This window comes from Nomascus leucogenys, chromosome 5 (genome assembly GCF_006542625.1).
Source record: "Nomascus leucogenys isolate Asia chromosome 5, Asia_NLE_v1, whole genome shotgun sequence".
In the NCBI taxonomy this organism is placed as follows: Eukaryota; Metazoa; Chordata; class Mammalia; order Primates; family Hylobatidae; genus Nomascus; species Nomascus leucogenys.
In genome coordinates, this window is record NC_044385.1 from 24743213 (window position 1) to 24762564 (window position 19352).

The following is a 19352-nucleotide window of genomic DNA, read 5'->3' on the forward strand; positions in this document are numbered from 1 at the left end:
TTGAGAGAATTGACATCTCAACAGTATTGAGGTTTCCAAAGTGTAAACATGGCATGTCTCTCCATTTATTCAGGTTTTTAATTTCTCTCTGAACTGTTTCGTAGTTTTTAGTGTATGTATTTTGTTAAATTTGTCCCTAAGTGTTTCATGGGGTTGTTGTATATAATATTGCTTAACATTTTAAATTGTGGGAAAATATATACAAAAATAAATGTTACCATTTTGATCATTTTTAAAGCACATAATTTAGTCGCTATAAGTACATTCATTCACAGTTTTGTGCAACCACCATCACTATTTCCAGAATGTTTTCATTATCCGAAGTAGAAACTATTCATTAAACAATAACTCTTCATTGCCCGCGCCTCCCAGCCCCTGAAAACGTCTATGCTAATTTCCATCTTTGTGAATTTGATTATTCTAGGTACCTCATATAAGTGGAATCATATAACATTTGTCCTTTTGTGTCTTGCTAATTTCACTTAGCATAATGTTTTCAAGGTTCATCCGTGTTGTAGCATATATCAGAATGGCCATTTTTATTTAAGGCTGAATAATCCATTTTATGTACCTACAACATTTTGCTTATCCATTTTTTGGTAGACATTTGGGTTGTATTTGTTGTTTGGCTATTATAAGTAATGCTGCTCTAAAGATTAGTGTACAGGTATTTGTTGGAGTTGCTGCTTTCACTTCTTTTGGGTGTATACTTAGGAGTGAAATTGCTGGATTATATGGTAATTCTTTTAACTTTTTGAGGAATTGTCAAACTGTTTTCTACAGCAGCTACACTATTTTACATTCCCACCAACAATTCCACATCCTGGCTAACAGTTTCTATTCTCCATCCCCTTTTTTGATCATTGATATCCTAGTTCAGGGATCCCCAACCCCTGGGTCATGGACCGGTATCTGTTTGTGGCCTGTTAGGAACTAGGCCACACAGCAGAAGGTGAGCGTCAGGCAAGTGAGCATTACTTGAGGTCTGCCTCCTGTCAGGTCAGCGGTGGCATTAGATTCTCATAGGAGCCCGGACCGTATTGTGAACTGCACATGCGAGGGATCTAAGTTGTGTGCTCCTTATGAGAATTTAATGCCTAATGATCTGTAACTGTCTCCCATCACCCCCAGATGGGATCATCCAGTTGCAGGAAAACAAGGGCTCCCACTGATTCTACATTATGGTGAGTTGTGTAATTATTTCCTTATATATTATAATGTAATAATATAAAGTGCACAATAAATGTAAAGTGCATAAATAATGCAATCCCGAAACCATCGTCGACCCTCACCCTGGTTCGTGGAAAAATTGTCTTCCACGAAACCAGTACCTAGTGCCAAAAAGGTTGGGGACCGCTATCCTAGTGGGTGTGAAGTGGTATCTGTGTCTCATTGTGGTTTTGGTTTGCATTTCCCTAATGTCTAGTGATGTGTATCTTTTCATGTGCTTATTGGCCATTTGTTTATCATCTTTGGCAGATGTCTGTTCAAGTCCTCTGCCCTTTTATGAATTGGGTTGTTTGGTTTTTGTTGTTAAATTATAGGAATTCTTTGTATATTTTGTGTTCAGTTTTTAATCATGGCATTTTAGAGGTGAAAGACAAAGGTCCTTTCAACCTAAAGAAATGACAGAGAAAAGTTCTTATCTCTGTTTTCTTTTAAAAGGCCGATTATCTTTATACTTTCGTGATCAAAATTGGCATTATCAAACCTTCAGATGTGGAAACTACATTTTATAAATTTTTCAACAGGCTTTATTTTACTAAACAATCCTTTGCTGCTGCTGTTTGAAACAGGGTCTCACTCTGTTGCCCAAGCTGGAGTGCAGTGGCATGATCACATGAGGCTCACTGTAGCCTCCACCTCCCCGGCTCAGGTGATCCTGCCACCTCAGCCTCCCGAGTAGCTGGGACTACAGGCACATGCCACCATGCCTGGCTAATTTTTTGTATTTTTGGAGAGACGAGGTTTTGCTATGTTGCCCAGGCTGGACTAAACAATACCTTTAAAGTTCCTATTTTTATTTTACTCTCTTAAGATAGCTTTTGGCTCATTTATATTACAAAATATTAAGGATTGTGTTTAAAACAAAAGCGAGACTATGCTTTCATTCAGGTTATCAGTCACTAATGGTGTTTTTGAAAAGATTTTTTTAAATGCTACAGAAAATAACTGTTGAATACTTATATTTATATTCAAGACAAGATGGATTTAGAGAAATTCTGTTTTTCCTTTTGAAAAATACGGTATTTGGAATTAAGATCTCAATACATGGGTTTAATAGCAGATTGAACATAGCAAAAGAGAGGATTAATGAACTGCATAGAAAATATCAGGCTAAACGATGGAGAACAAAAAGGATGAAAGGTACAGAAACGAGCATACAAGTGAATTGGTGAAAAGATCTGACATACTTGTCAATTGGAGTCCTAGGTGGAGGACCTCTGAATAGAACAGAGCAAAAGCAAGCAGACTAATTTTTTAAAAACCCTAACATTTGAAGGGCTCATGACTAAGAATTTTTCAAAATGAATGGAGAATTTCTAGTGTTCTGGTGATGTGCTATTATTTGATCTGGGTGCTGGTTACCTGAGTGTTTAACTTTGTGAAAACTGACTGGTGTCATGATTTGTATACACTTCTACTACATGTTATATTTTAATAAAAAAATCTAAGTGAATTGAGCCATATACGGAATTCTATAAAATCATGAGACAAATGTGACTTTCATAGGAACTGAATTTCAATAATATTCTCTGATATTGATGTATTGATCTTGATTGATCTTTTTAAAAATGATTAAATTAACAAAATTTACTTTTAATTTTGTTGGAAATTATTTCAATGTAAGGTCAAACTACTTTAGTAAGCAGAATGAATTCATTTCTAGTATTAAATGTATTAAAATGAAAAATACAGCTTTGCTTTAAATTCCATTTTTTGAATATTCATAAAAATAGTCCTTCCTATTTTTTAAAAGAAAAATCTAATTTTTTCATTGTGTGAAAGGTTGTTAAAATATTTACTCATATAACCTTAGTAAACTGTTCCTGAGCACCATCTGTGAAATTAACTCCCAGCCTTTCTAGCTTTTTTGCTTTATATAAATATTCTGTGATCTCTTCTGTTTAGTAAATAAGTATATTTTCTGTGTGATAATTGATTTTTTCCTTTTTTTCTTCAGTCCTGGCTTCTGAAAGAAATTGTTTTAAGTTGTTGAGCGTGGTAAACAGTATAGATGTATATAAGGAGCAAATAAAAAGTCCCTGCCTATTTCCCTCGCTTCTCCTGACTATTTTGTTATCAGGGACTTTTTTTTTTTTTAAAGCTTTACAGAGAATGCTTTTGTATACTTAGATTGAAACTAGATAAAAAGCCAGGGTATTTTAAAAATACTTAATAAATTTACAGAGAGCATATTAGGAAGAACTTTATTTTGAAAGTAAGCTGAAATTTGAGAAATGCTTTTACAAGTATGTAAAAATTACTAGACTGTTCTTTCTTTCAGATTTTGTATCAGATTGTACCATCTCATAAATTGATGTTGGAATTCCATACATTACTGAGAAAATCAGGTAATAAATAAATTTTGTTTTATACCTTGTGTAGACAAGCTATAGACTAGGGACTAGCAAACTATGGCCCATAGGCTAAATCCACCCCTTTCCTGATTTTATAAATCAAGTTCTGTTGGAGTCCATCTGCTTATGTATTGTCTGTGGCTGCATTTGCACTATAGTGACAGAGCTGTGTAGTTGTGACAGAGACTGTATGCCTTGCAAAGCTTAAAATATTTACTATCTGGGCCTTTATAGAAAAAGTTTGCCTACTCCTGTTATACAATGTGAAGGCAGTAGCTTGCAAAAGAGAAATGGCTCGATTTTATATAATTCACGCCATTTTAATCCCTGCTAGATTTCAGCACACCGTAGAAAAGAGCATACTCCTTCATAGAAGGAAATCAGCTGGCTAAGCCCAAACTGGTCCTAGGACTGCCTAGGTTCCTCTCTGAATATGAAAGAACATGTATAAAATGCCCAAACAGGGCAGGTACTTTAAATAATGTTCTCAGTAGAGGAGTGTAACCCATATTGAGATCAAATTCACCACCATTACCTCATTAGCAGGGATTTTTATTGAGTTTTTCAGATTCATTGCAGGAGTAAGAGCATAATGAATTTTTAAAAACTGTTAACCAGAAGGCTTATGATTCAGTATTTTATCAACAACATATATGTAAAGTATATATACAGTTGATAAAATGTATACATGTATATTTTAGCTTTGTACACTTTAATACCTTATGTAAACTTGAACTGTTAAAACCATTGCAGAAAAAGAAGAACACCGTAAACTGGGGTTGGAGGTATTATTTGGAGTCTTAGATTTTGCTGGATGCACTAAGAATATAACTGCTTGGAAATACTTGGCAAAATATCTGAAAAATACCTTAATGGGGTAAGAAACATACAGTATTTATTACTAGGTCATCATAAGTAATATTTCCCAATATTTTAGCTAATATCTATCAATTTTAAAAGATCTTTGCTTATGTTTTGTAATTTCTTGAACTGTGTCTTCAGCTGTTTTCTGAGTACATTTTCTTCTGAAGCAAAGAAATAGAGTCATAAGGAGAACATACAAAAATTCTATCAATTTTTTTATGCCATCAAAATAAATCCTGTACTTAGCACTACTGTTTGCTAAGGAATACATATGTGTTTTCCATTTGGAAATAAAAATTAGCAGGGATCACTCTTTGCTAAAGACTGTGATTTGTGCGTCATTAACTTGTAAGATCACATGGGAAGTAGCTTTCCTCCTACCTGTGTTTGATCATTTTCAGTGAGTATTTTTAGGACCTCACAAGATCATCATACACTATTCATTCAACAAATACTCATTAAATCCATTTTGACCTGGGTATCTAAAAGTGTACCTCTGATCATAATATTGTTAGTGTCACATTTTGAGTAAAAGAAAATGAATTTCCTGTTATTTTCACTTAGTGTGGGAGAAGTAGGGATATTACAAAATTGTTTCATATATTTATTATATCCAATTTAGTTGTTAGGCAATTCAGTGTCAGTTGGAACTTGTTTCAGGCTTCAGATCTGACTTGTCCTGATGGGACAGTGCTGTTTATAAAATGGTTTTGGTGTCATATGTTGACACACTCACTGTAAACCATTTTCTAAATCTGAAGCCCTGAATAAACTCCTACTAGATCATAAGGTCCTTGAAAGCAAAGAGGTTCATTTTTTCAAACCTCTATTTGTTCTACCATAGGGGGCACATGGCTGCCAATAAGTATTTGCTCAATTAAATTAAAGAGATCTAATGTGCAACACAGACTATAGTTAATATTGTATTGCATATCGGAAATTTACTACGAGTAGAGTTCAGGTGCTCCCACCACACAAAAAAGTTAACTATATGTATATAAAACATGTTGTATACCTTAAATATATAAATGAAAAAATTATTCACAGACACACAGAATTGCCTCTTAACAGTTTAACATATGTCTTAATGTATTTGTATAATAATGGTATCTTAATTTGGATAGTAATTCATGGCAGCATATAATTTTAAGTAAGGTTTTACTTAAGTAATAGTAATAATATTTATTGAACATTTACTATGTACCTGACACTATGCAAAGAGCTTTATATGAGACCTGCTGTACCCTACTACTGTAATAGTTCATTCTTAATAACATTCCTATGAGATCAGGACCACTAATGTCCTCAAGGGCACTGAAGCTCAGAGAGGTTCAACAGCTTGCCCAGGATCACATACATAGTAAATGGGAGAGCTGATATTTGAATCCAGGATTCTGGCTTCGAGTCTGTTCTGTAACCACTGTGCTAAACTGTCTGTTTAATGAAATGGAAAATGGGATATGGAGATAGAAGAGAACAAAAAAGGATTTGCTTTCCTGCTGTTGCCAATCATGTGTTGTGCCTTGGCTATATTCAGAATTTAGCTCGGAAACATCTTCCTTGTCATCTTTCCATAGACTCTAATTAAGTCTAAATTCTGATAATATAGATTTGTTTCCATCATTGATCCTCTCTTTTGACATTTTTCTTTTCCAGAAACCACCTTGTGTGGGTTCAAGAAGAGTGGAACTCCAGGAAAAACTGGTGGCCAAGCTTTCATTTCAGCTACTTTTGGGCAAAAAGTGATTGGAAGGAAGATACAGCTTTGGCCTGTGAGAAAGCTTTAGTGGCTGGTTTACTGTTAGGAAAAGGTACATGTTTTTGTTTTCATTTTATCTAGACACAGCTTTTGGCTGATTTTGAAATTACGAAGTATGGCCTTCATTTAGAGCTTACCTAACATGGTACCTAAAAATATTAGGTGCTTAAGACATAACTGCTCAATGGAAGAGTGAATCCTAGTTGGGACCATGTGCTTAGATTAGAAGCAGTGATTTCATATTGATTGTGAATGGTTTTCATCTCCTGACTTGAGTGTTGTTAGGGAGCATTAAGATACATGATACGGACTTTTCACAATAATTGACCATTTGGCCTTGTTTTATAGAAAGTTTACTGAGATTTTCAAGTGTCAAAATATTCTTTATTGACCTCACTGTTCTTTAATAGCTTCATATTATACTAATATTTACTTATCTGTTTCTGTAAGCATGAAACATTTCTTCCACTTAAAGAATACCTCCTACTAGCATATGAAAAAAATTCTCTTCAAAGAAAAGGGATATTGATTTTTTCTTCAAAGAAAAGAAATATTTTGGGTGGTAAAATTCTTACCTGCTTTCTACCACTGAAATTATTAAAAGGTGGCCAGTGCCGAAATGAAACTACCACAGAGTATGTCCAGAAATGAAGAAAATAAATCTTACAGTGACCACTAGTAAGCAGTCCATTGCTAGGGAGCTTAAGGTGTCCCGAAGAGATTCTCCAATTCACTTTTGAATATGGTTTCTATTATTTTAGAATTAGTAGTCTCAGTGAATGTAATACAATGTTGATTAAGAAGAAAATAAAAATTAATACACTGATGACAAGGAACAGAAAGGTGATTTGGATTGTCATTTTTCTACTACTTTATGAGTAGAGAGGCATCTGGCACAATTATCAAGAGGTCTCTTTGAGCAGAGTAGGAAGATCTGGGTTAATTTTCCAATTCACTTACTTGCTGTGTAACTTAGGTCAAGCAATTAACTTGTAGGAGCCTTTTCTGTGAAGTGGGCATGCATTGTAACACCCATCTTATTGTCGTAAGTATCATGTGAACATCGCAGCAGAGTGCTTCGTCATTTCTAAAGTGCTCTACAAATATCAGGCATCAGTTACTCCCGCAAGAGCCACATCTCCTCTCAGGCTGTTAGTGTGGGGTTGAGTCAGTCTATTCATTAGTTAAGCTGGGTTTTCTTCTTGCTCTGTTTACCAACCTTACTTTATAGGATTCCAATTCTGGGTGTGGTCTGCCTTTGCTTTGTGCTTAGAGTGGGGTATGGTGGCTCTCTTTCTTTCCATGCCCCACTAAAAGCAAGCCAGGCCCATTTCTCCTTGGAGGGGCCTTTCCTTGTTGGGACTGAAGCTAATTGGTTGCCCTGTGACTTCAGCTCTCATGGACTTGAGAGTTAGTTTATTAAGCTTTTTCTCTACGTTAGGGTGGGAACGAAGTTCTTTCCAGCTTTCTATATAGGTACAGGCAAAAATCTGTGTGCAAAGTATTTTGTTTTTTACTAAGGTAGTGTGATATGTTTAGAAACACAAATTATTTTAGTAACACTACAGACACCACTGCTTCCCAGCTAGTAAAACACTACTAGCTGGGTGCGGTGGCCATGCAGTGTGCCTGTAATCCTAGCTACTTGGGAGGCTGAGGTGGGAGGATTGCTTGAGCCCAGGAGTTTGAGACCAATTTGTGTCCCATAGTGAGACCCCATCTCAGGAAAAACAACAAAACAAAAATGTTAGCAATTCTGGCATACTAGTTTCAGGAATAATAAAAATGGCTACTATAGGTACAGTATATGTCCTTGCATTTTCTCAGAGAAGATGGATGCATACAAGCTGAAACTGTAATGAAATTAATTTTTCATATGTGATTTATGGTCTTATTCATTTACCAACTCTAAAAAACCTCAATATCCAGTTTACGTTTTTCTTACAGAAGTATGATTCACTTGTCTGAAATATTTGACAGATGCTTGACAGTCCTTTGTGTTGTAAGACTATGAACAGCAGGTGGAACTTCTAATGAGCATGAGGCACATCTGTGAGAGCTTCATGGTCTCTACCTTGCTTCTTGCTGCATGGCTAGAATGAATAGATAGTGTTTGACCGTTTCTAACCTATGATTTGTTTATTCTAATCCTTCACACCAAGATTTTCTACAGAGAACTTTCTTACTGTTATGAATGTGACTTTGGCTGATTTACAAGGTAACATTGAGAAGGAAGCTATATGAATGCACTTTTGGAGAAGGATCATTTAATATGTGACTGTATATAATATGCCTGCCACCATCACTAGGGTGTAGGAGGAAGGGTAGAAAACAAGCTAAACTCTATGCTTTAATTATGGTGGATTAGAAACATCTTTGTATATAGGAATAAATATATTTCATTGGGCACAGCTGAGAATATACTGATGCCATATTGGTAATACAAATAAATTTTGTATATAGGAAGAAATGTATTTCACTGGGCACAGCTGAGAATATGCTTAGGACATATTGATAATACAAATAAATCTATTTTCATAATCATTAGTGTGCTAAACTTAAAGCAGAATTTTAAAATGTAGAAATATACTTGAAAAATATGATGAGTATTAAAACTTTTTATTTTGCTTTACTTTTTAGGTTGTAAATATTTCCGGTATATTTTAAAGCAAGATCACCAAATCTTAGGGAAGAAAATTAAGCGGATGAAGAGATCTGTGAAAAAATACAGTATTGTAAATCCAAGACTTTGATACTGAATTTTAGTTATTTCACAGTACTAGCTACACAGTAAGTAGCTTGGTAGATAGTTATTGAATGTATTTATGTAGTGTATTAAGAAGCTTATATTACTACAAAAAACTTGTTTTTATATGTTTTTATATTTTTGTATTATTTATAGCTAGAGAAACAGTATTACTGCCTTTGCTCTTTGTAACTATGTCTGTTTTCTTTTTTGTAATGTTAAATGTTACATTTGTTAAGGAATAATTCTTCAAATGACAGACTAATTAGGGAATATAGCTCTACAGCAGTTATTGTTTGCAAATACTTTGCCTCTGGCTATTGTGTAATAAACTGTAACTTGTGCTGTGAAATGAATTTATATTCTCCTTTTATATTCTAATTAATCCATTTTAGGTATACCACCATGAAGAAATATTTTGGTGATGAGTTCTGTTGAGGAATTTTGAAAAGAGAAGGATTTAGAAAAAGACTTTCTTGGCCGGGCGCGGTGGCTCACGCCTCTAATCCCAGCACTTTGGGAGGCCGAGGTGGGTGGATCATGAGGTCAGGAGTTCGAGACCAGCCTGGCCAACACAGTGAAACCCTGTCTCTACTAAAAATACAAAAATTAGCTGGGCGCGTTGGTGGGCATTTGTAATCCCAGCTACTCGGGAGGCTGAGGCAGGAGAATCGCTTGAACCCGGGAGGCAGAGGTTGCAGTGAGCCGAGATCATGCCACTGCACTCCTGCCTGGGCGACAGAACTAGGCTCTGTCAAAATAAAAAAAAAAAAGTCTCTCTTTCAGTATAAAGACATGACAGTTTGGGACAAAATAACCTCCTCCTAGAGAGAGACCTTTGACTCTAGAGGACTAATTTGGGTCATAGCAGTAGAGTGGGCTGGCTGTTTTCAGCTAGCACTGGCCTAACTTTAAAGGGCTCGGCTTTTTTGGTGCCTCGCACAGCAGTCTAAGATCACGAGGTCAAGAGATTGAGACCATCCTGGCCAACGTGGTGAAACCCTTTCTCTACTAAAAATACCAAAAAAAAATTAGCCGGGCTTAGTGGTGCACGCTTATAGTCCTAGCTACTCGGGAGGCTGAGGCAGGAGAATCACTTGAACCTGGGAAGCAGAGTCTGCAGTGAGCTGAGATCGTGTCACTACACTCCAGCCTGGTGACAGAGCGAGACTCTTGTCTCGGAGAAAAAGAACTCACTCGTCCCCTCTCCTTTTTCTCTTGGAAACTAGGATGCGGCGGTATTTAGCTGGACAGTGGAGGAAACTCACCAGTGGAATAGTGTCCCTGAGTCACACAGTTAACCCACAGGGAAAACCTGGCCGGAAGCCAACAGCAACTTTCCTGGAATATGAGCTGAGCTTTATAATATGTTGAGAAAATTGGTAGACTAAGTGCTTCTTCAGAAATGTCTTGGCTTTTACATTTACTGCTGGGATAACTAGTAATTGAGTTCCATGAAGACTCACTAACTTCAGAGCAAGTCTAATATTTAGATGGCGAGACACACATTTCCCTTTGGCTTGTATTCCTACTAATTCTAAACCATCTGCAAGAAGATTAGGGGGAAATTGTGCTTTGCCAATAGTTTATATTTCAATATTACTTAGTAGGAAAGGTCTGTCATTAAAGAAGTACTTAGAAATAAGTACGTGTAAAAATGAGTAGGCATTCCACAGAGCCAAAATAAACCAAGTTAAAGCTTCCACATAAATAGGGATAGCTTTACTGCTGGGAGTCCATGATTCGGTTGTGTAGGAGTTCTGTATAAGACCAATACTCTAGCAATGAAATTCGCAGATGATGTGGAAAAAATCTGAAAGCATAGGCCAAGATCTACTTCCTGAAACTTTTAGTCAGAAGCTGTAAAATAGGATTATGATTTCTCCTGATCTCAGAAGATGGAGATGAGAATAAAAGAAATGAGTAGATATGATTCTTGGTTTCCATACAAAGCTGTCTCAACATTTTTACATCAAATGTTCTTATCTAATTGTTCAGTAAGAGTAGTGCAAGTCACTGGTGAAACTTGTCCACTGATGTTTAAGCTGCTTCCATGAATAACAGTAATAGCTAAAATTGGGCTTTACCTTTCATTGTAAAACCACCACAGTCCTATGAAGTCCTATTTTACCAATAAAGAAAATGAAGTCATTGGAGATGAAGTAACTTGCCAAGGTCACAGCTCATAGGTATTGGCACCAGGATCCTAACCAATCAATGTGGTTCCAAAGATCACACTCTCACGTAGTATCTGTGTGGCCTCCCAATGCAGTCAGTGTTGACTACATGCAGAGTGCTGAGCCAGGTGGTGGAGTGAGACAAAGCAGCAAAGGTAAGAACCCAGGTCTGCTCATTTCTGCCTGCCAGCATCATTTCACAAAGCCCCTGACCCTGTGACGACATGCAACTCTCTGGAAAGATGCCTTGAAGACAAAACAGCATAGAGCACAGGGTACCCCCATATCTCTTGCCTGAGTCACTACATTCCTTAAATTACCCCAGTCCTTGCCTTTTCCTACACTTGAGATGTCTGATGGGATTAGTGATTATGCTTCTGTAATCCATAACCAGATGTACTCTTACACCTAAACCTTGATGAGATTCTGCTTGAATGTAACTTTTCAGCAAGTGTGATATGATTTTGCACTGTACTGAACCCTACCCACCTACATATAAGCAGTGAGCTGAAATACTGTGCTGGAACAGTCTGACAGGACTGCTTGCTTATATGGTTACTACTTACAACCATTCGTCACGACTACTTTAAGACACTTTAGCAATAACTAAAAATAATTTAAAGTCTTGTTTTCTCCTTAAAACCTCTGAATGTATATATTTAGGATGTACAACCTGATGTTTTGTTATACATTCTGAAATAATCACTATAATCAAGCTAATTAATATCTTCATTACCTCTACATAATTACCATTATGTATGTATTGTGTATGTATGTGTGATGAGAAGATTTAAGATCTTTCTTAACAAATTACAAGTATGTAATACAGTACTGAACTGTCATCACCATGCTGGACATTGGATCTTCAGAAATCGTTCATCTTGTATCACTGAAACTTTGTACCATTTGACCAGTATCACTCCATTTCCCCCTTCCCTCAGCCCGTGGCAACCATCTTACCCTCTGCTTCTATGAATTGGACTCAGATTTCACATAGAAGTGAGATGTTCATGCAGTATTTCTCTTTCTGTGTCTTGCCTATTTTAATTTTACTCAGCAGAATGTCCTCCATGTTCTGAATAGCAGGATGTCTTCCTTTTATAAGGCTGAGCAGTATTTAGTTGTAATTTTATAAACCCTATCTTTATTCATCTATCAAAGGACATTGAGTAATGCTGCAATGAACATAGGAGTGCAGATATCTCTTTGCAATCTTGATTTCAATTCTTTTGGGTATATACCCAGATATGTCTATTTTCAATTTTTTGGGAGGACCTCCATATTTTCCATAATTTACATCCCCAACAGCAGTATACAAGCACTTCCTCTTCTCTTCATCCTCCCTAGCACTTATCTTTGACCTTTGATACTATTCATTCTACCACATGTGAGGCTATATCTCCTGGTTTGATTAGCATTTCCGTTGTGACTGGAGATGTTGAGCACTTATTCATATACCTGTTAGCAATTTGAATTTCTTTTGAGAAGTGTCTATGTAGGTCCTTTGCCCATTTTTAAAATTGAATTATATTTTTGTTACTGAGTTGTATGAGTTCTTTCTATATTTTGGATTATTAGCCCCTAGCTGATTAATTATATGGAATGTGAATTACATCTCTGTAAAGCCGTCAACACCCCGTTCCCTTCCCACCTCCCCTCATAAAAAGAAATAAAAGAATGTTCTATGGAGTCAGAAAGGTCTGGGTTCAAATTCCAGCATGGCTGAAGCCCCCCACCTAGCCTGGGCCTCACTTTTATTCTGTAAAATGGAATGGTCTGGAAAGGTTGATATAAAGTGCTGAGCGTGGGTCCTGGTAAATGTTTTTTCTCAATAAATAGAAACATTGTTTTATGTTAACATTTTTGAAAAAGGAAAAGCAACAAAAATTAAGAGAAAAACAGATAGGTGTGCCCTTTTGGACCCAGTTATTTACCTATATTTACAGCCCAAGGGCTTTTTCTGCTGGATTGAATTAGAATCTTTGTATTTTAAATATTCCAAAAGGAAACAAGCAAGACCCTTGATGGATGATCTACAAATAATATGACTAACATCTGAATAAGTCAATCCAAGATTCATGCTTCTAAACCAATCTGCCACCAAGTAAGAGTCGACTCAGTCCCACAAAAAATACGGAGCCGACTTCTATGTTGTTTTCATAGTTATGAAGGTAGCCTTTAGCTCAGTGAGTAGAGGCAGCTCTTTGTTTCTGCCCGTCAGTCCCATAGTGATACCACTGCCAGTTGTTTAATTACAACTCCCCTCATGCCTATACCAAGAACTCCCAGATAATCTTATCAATGGAACTGAATGTTCAGTCAATACACTCTTCAGTAGGCTGCATCCGACACACATTTTTCCAAATGAAGAACAAATAAAAGTGATAACTGTACTTTCATTCTTTTTGGGTACATCATGATGGAATGAAAAAGATCTGGGCTGTAACTCACAGCACCTGAATTGTATTGCCATCTCTATTCATCTAAAGTGGGGCCCTAAAATATTTCACTGAACCCCTCTTGGTCTTCATTCATTCATATGCTCACTGGTAATAAATCTACCTTGCTGACTTAATTGTCTTGAGAGAATTGAATATCAAATGAAATTCAGTGTGAGAAAATACTTTGTAAACTGTAATGCTTTGTACAAGTGAGTTGTTATACTTTCTCTAATCTCAGGTACCACCTGTTCAGCTTTAGACTGTGAGAGAGGGAGTCTGAAGGCAGATAGTTACATCAGTAAACTATATGAGAAGCTACTGAGCTAGAACATTTCTTTTTATACTTTTTCTGTTATGTTCCATGACCTGATTTAGTATAAACGCCTGACTCTCAACATCACTTTTTAAAAGGCACTTGCACTGGGCGTGGTGGCTCATGCCTGTAATCCCAGCACTTTGGGAGGCTGAGGCGGGTGGATCACTTGAGCCCAGGAGTTCAAGACCAGCCTGGGCAACATGGGGAAACCACCGTCTCTACAAAAAAAAAAAAAAAAAAAGAAAAGTAAAAAGTAACTGAGCGTGGTGGCACACACCTGCAGTTCCAGCTACTGGCACTCCAGGCTGGGAGACACTGAGACCCTCTCTTGTGAGGGGTAGGGGGAGTTAAAGGGCACATGCTATATGAAACTGTGTGCGTGTGTGAATGTGTGTGTTACTGCTATGGGCTGAATTGTGTCCCCTAAAAAAGAATGGTTGAAGTCCTATCCCCCAGTACCTCAGAATGTGACCTTATTTGGAGATAGTTTTTACAGAGACAATCATGTTAAAATGAAGTCATTATGGTGGGCACTAATCCAGTATGACTGGTGTCCTGATAAAAGGGGAAATTTGGACATAAACGCACACAGGGAGAAGGAGCACCATGTGAACATGAAGACAGAACTCGGGGTCATGCATCCACAATCCGGGAATGCAAGATTGCTGGCAGACCCCACGAAGCTAGGGATCAGGCATGGAGCAGTGTCCCTTGCGGCCTTCAGAAGGCACCAACCCTGCCAACATCTTAATCTCAGACTTTTGGGCTCCTCAGCTGTAAGACAGTAAATTTCTGTTGTTTAAGCCACCAAGTTTGTGGCTGTGTTAAGAGCAGCCCTAGCTAATTTTTTAAAGGATTATGTTTGCTTCAAAAGTGGAAACTGAAGTGATTTCAGATACTCTGTCTGGTCCTAGCTTATAGTTTCAGAGTTATTTTATAAGCTCACCTGATGTTCAGTGAAAATGTGTTTTCTGTTCTTTTCCATCCATAACTTATCTAAAAGCTCCAGTCAACTTTCATTATGATATTCTTAATCCCCTGCAGCTGAATGTCATCTCTCCATCCCTGGGATCCCTAATGGCAGTTTGTTCCTCCCTTACTGTTACCTTAATCTTATATCTGCCTGTATTATTTGGATACTTTAATCCTTTTTTCTCAGAACATAAACTCCTTGAAAAAGTTTGTTTTATATGTCAGTTTTCTGTTAAACATTTCTCTTCCAGCATAATACTTCACACAAAATAGTATGTATTTACTGAATTGACACCAAGACATCTTTTGTAAAATTATTGCATGATTATTATATAATTACATATATATGTGTGTGTGTATATATATGTGTATATATATACACATATATATATATGTACATATATGTGTATATATATATACTGAGTCTCACTCTGGCACCTGGGCTGGAGTGCAATGGTGCAATCTCTGCTCACTGCAACCTCCGCCTCCTGGGTTCAAGCGATTCTCCTGCCTAAGCCTCCTGAGTGGCTGAGATTACAGGTGCATGCCACCACGCCCAGCTAATTTTTGTATTTTTTTTAGTAGGGATGGGGTTTCACCATGTTGGTCAGGCTGGTCTCCAACTCCTGACCTTGTGATCTGCCTACCTCGGCCTCCCAAAGTGCTGGGATTACAGGCGTGAGCCACCATGCCTGGCCATAATCACATATATGATTATATCTAAAATGTAGTATTATCTGAAATGTTACATATTTTAATAATCAGAAACTCATGCTGTCACTCTCTGATCAGATTCTGCCCACCCATCTTTCCCTGCTAATCTTGCAGTGACTCTGCTCAAAACAATAAGATCTCCATATGTTTCATGACAAAGGGAAAATGGAGACATAAATGTCATGAGAAGATCAGAAAATACTCTCAGGTCCTACATGAATGAGATAATGCACTTATTCTTACATATCCCAGGGTTTGATGGTTCTGAGAAGGCAATGGGGGTGAATTCACTGGCTGAAATTAGTCCATGTTACTCCTCCTGCTTAAGGCTTCCAGAAGCATGACATTCTGTGACATTTGAGCAAATAACCCAGAAGAAATAGCACAGTCAACAGTGAATCATGGATGACATTTATTTTATTTTAATTTTTATTTATTTTGAGACAGGGTCTCACTCTGTCACCCAGGCTGAAGTGCAGTGGTGCAATCATGTCTCATTGCAGCCTTGAACTTCTGGGCTCAAGCAATCCTCCTACCTCAGCCTCCTGAGTAGCTGAGACCACAGCCATGCACCATCACATCTGGCTAATTTTTTATTTTTATTTTTTTTTGTAGAGACAGAGTCTCACTATGTTGCCCAGGCTGGTTTCAAACTTCTGGGCTCAAGCCATCCACCCACCTCAGCTTCCCAAAGTGTTGGGATTGTAGGTGTAATCCATGTTTTAAAAAGCACCACTCAACTAGGTATACTTTTTTTTTTTAGACAGAGTCCCACTCTGTCACTCAGGCTGGAGTGCAGTGGTGTGATCTTGGCTCACTGCAGCCTCCTCCTCCCGAGTTCAAGTGATTCTCCTGCCTCGGCCTCCTGAGTAGCTGGGATTACAGGTGTGTGCCACCACATCCAGCTAATTTTTTTGTATTTTTAGTAGAGACAGGGTTTTGCTACATTGGCCAGGCTAGTCTCAAACTCCTGGCCTCAAGTGATCCACCTGCCTCGGCCTCCCAAAGTGTTGGGATTACAGGCATGAGCCACCGCACCCGGCCAACTATGTGTAATACTGAACAGTACAAATAGGAAAGCAGGACTATGCTGATGATCATTCTGACTACTCCCTCCTATCTGTCTGTCTGTCTGTCTGTCTGTCTATCTATCTATCCATCTATCTGCCTACCTACCTATCTACAGCATCTTCCTGTGTCACCCAGGCTGGAGTGCAGTGGTGTGATCACAGCTCACCACAGCCTCGAACTCCTGTGCTCAAGCAATTCTCCCACCTTAGCCTCCCAAGTAACTAGGACTAAAGATACATGCCACCACACCCACCTAATGTAAAAAATTTTTATAGCAACAGGGTTTCACTATGTTGCCCAGTCTGGTCTCAAACTTTTGGGCTCAAATGATCCTCCTGCCTTGGCATCCCAAAGTCCTGGGATTATAGGCATTAACCACACCTGGCCAATTTTTTTGTATTTGAAATGCTATTTGGGGCTTTCATAATCCAGAACATTGTGAGTATAGACTTGGCTAGACTGAGGTTCACTGTCCCTTCTTGATGATACCCTGGCAAATACTGTTTCTGGCGATGAGTTGGGCAGCCAGGTAGGGCGCCCTCTGTAGCAGCACATCTGGAACAAGAAGAAACTTGGACTTCATCTGCATTTCAAATGGAAGCTTTTGCCAGTAAGGAAATTCAAGGTGGACCAGAACCATGGAAAATGCTGAAAGGAGAGTTAGCTCAAGTGCCAAATGTCCCCATTGACCTATGCCTTGGCTCATGCCTGTTTGGGTTTGGGGCTGTGCGAGTTTGGGACTCATGTTCTGCATTTATTCATTCAAGAAATATTTATCAAAGCCTGTTATGTGCAAGGGATGTGAACAAAGGAAAACATATTTTTATTTTATTTTATATTTATTTTATTATTATTACTTTTTGAGATGGAGTTACACTCTTGTTGCCCAGGCTGGAGTGCAATGGCGTGGTCTCGGCTCACTGCAACCTCTGCCTTCTGGGTTCAAGCGATTCTCCTGCCTCAGCCTCCCAAGTAGCTGGGATTACAGGTGCCCGCCACCACGCCCAGCTAATTTTTTTTTTTTTTTTTTGAGACAGAGTCTTGCTCTGTCGCCCAGGCTGGAGTGCAGTGGCATGATATCGGCTCACCGCAACCTTCTCCTGCTGGGTTCAAGCAATTATCCTGCCTCAGCCTCCTGAGTAGCTGGGACTACAGGCATGCGCCACCATGACCGGCTGATGTTTTGTATTTTTAGTAGAAACAGGGTTTTACCATGCTGGCCAGGCTGGTCTTGAACTCCTGACCTTGTGATCCACCCGCCTTGGCCTCCCAAAGTGCAGGGATTACAGGTGTGAGCTACCGCACCTGGCAGCTAATTCTTGTATTTTTAGGAAAGAAGGAATTTCACCATGTTGGCCAGGCTTGTCTTGAACTCCGGACCTCAGGTGATTCACCCACCTCGGCCTCCCAAAGTGCTGGGATTTCAGGCGTGAGCCACTATGCCCGGCCACAAAACACATTTTTAAAATACTAATGTGGGAACATATACTAAGTGAAGAGGAGTGTCCCTACAGCAGATATAGATTTGGCAAAGGAAGGCACCCAGTTGTCCTGTGCTTCCTGAGGAAATTGTCCCAAACAGTCCTTGTTGACTCCTTGTTTTCCCTGGACCACCCTCCCTCTTCTATGGTCTGAATGTGTCCCTCCCTACCTCAGATTCATATATTGGAATGTAATCGCCAATGTGATAGTATTAAGAAGTGGACCCTTTGGTAGGTGATTAGGTCATGAGGGCAGAGGCCTCATGGATAGGATTCAGGTCTTCATAAAAGGCCTTGAAGGAGTGGATCTGAACCATTCTGTCCCACTGTGGGAGCAACAAGTCACCATCAATAAGGAACAGGGCCCTCATCGGACACTGAACCTGTTGGTATCTTTTATTTTTTTATTTTTAGAGATGGTCTTGCTCTGTTGCCCAGGCTGGAGTGCAGTGGCGTGATCATAGCTGACTGCAGCCTCAAACTCCTGGGCTCAAGAAATCCTCCTGACTCAGCTTCCCAAGTAGCTGGAACTACAGGTGTGCACCACCATGCCTGGTTAATTTTCTTTTTATATTTGTAGAGATGGGGTCTCACAATGTTGCCCAGTCCGGTCTCAACCTCCTGGGCTCAAGTAATCCTCCTGCCTCAGGCTCCCAAAGTGCTGGGATTACAGGCATGAACCACCATGCCCAGCCCCTACTGCCATCTTGATCTTGGACTTCCCAGCCTCCAGAACTGTGACCAATACATTTCTATTACTTATAAATTACAGTCTGTGTGTTTTGTTACAGTAGCATGGACTAAGATTCCCCTTCTTTTCCTTCACTGTGTCCTCCTTCCTCTCCTTGGTCCTTACTGTGGATGCAAGATTCATGAAATGCCCTCTCTTCCTACCCTTCTGAATATACACCTTGCCAGATCCCCGGAGCTATACAGCACACCCTGCCTGCTGCCATGGGCCCTCCATATCCCCCACCTCCTTGGGGCCCTTCAGCATTGTAGGAATGCTTGAAGCTTTCCTTCTACAGAGTGTGAAGTCTGGGATGATGTAATGTATGGTGTTCTCATGGTGACTCTGGGCCACTCAGCCTGTGAAGAAACAGTAAAAAAGTGTGAATTTCTGGGCGTCCCCACAGACAGCAGGAATTCTTTGCAGTTTTAAGGAATCGAGCACCTCTGCCATTGACACCATTGCACTTTTGGCTAAGCAAAGGTGTGCCCCCATAACAC

At 38.8% G+C, this 19352-nt stretch overlaps 1 protein-coding gene across 6 annotated transcripts in view; it reads left to right on the plus strand.

The window, feature by feature from the left end:
- TAF1A (TATA-box binding protein associated factor, RNA polymerase I subunit A) overlaps positions 1–9706 on the plus strand; it is a 31808-nt gene extending 22102 nt beyond the window's left edge. For 5 of the 6 annotated variants that reach the window (XM_003265068.2, XM_030812837.1, XM_030812836.1 and 2 more), the window contains 4 exons: positions 3509–3575; positions 4335–4458; positions 6102–6256; positions 8845–9306. In XM_003265068.2, coding sequence (XP_003265116.1) covers positions 3509–3575; positions 4335–4458; positions 6102–6256; positions 8845–8957 — 459 coding nt within the window. In that variant the 3' untranslated portion in view covers positions 8958–9306. Of the gene's footprint in view, positions 1–3508; positions 3576–4334; positions 4459–6101; positions 6257–8844; positions 9307–9345 lie in introns of those variants that run through there. The other variant, XM_003265069.2, reaches the window with a different exon arrangement.
- Positions 9707–19352: the final 9646 nt, after the last annotated feature.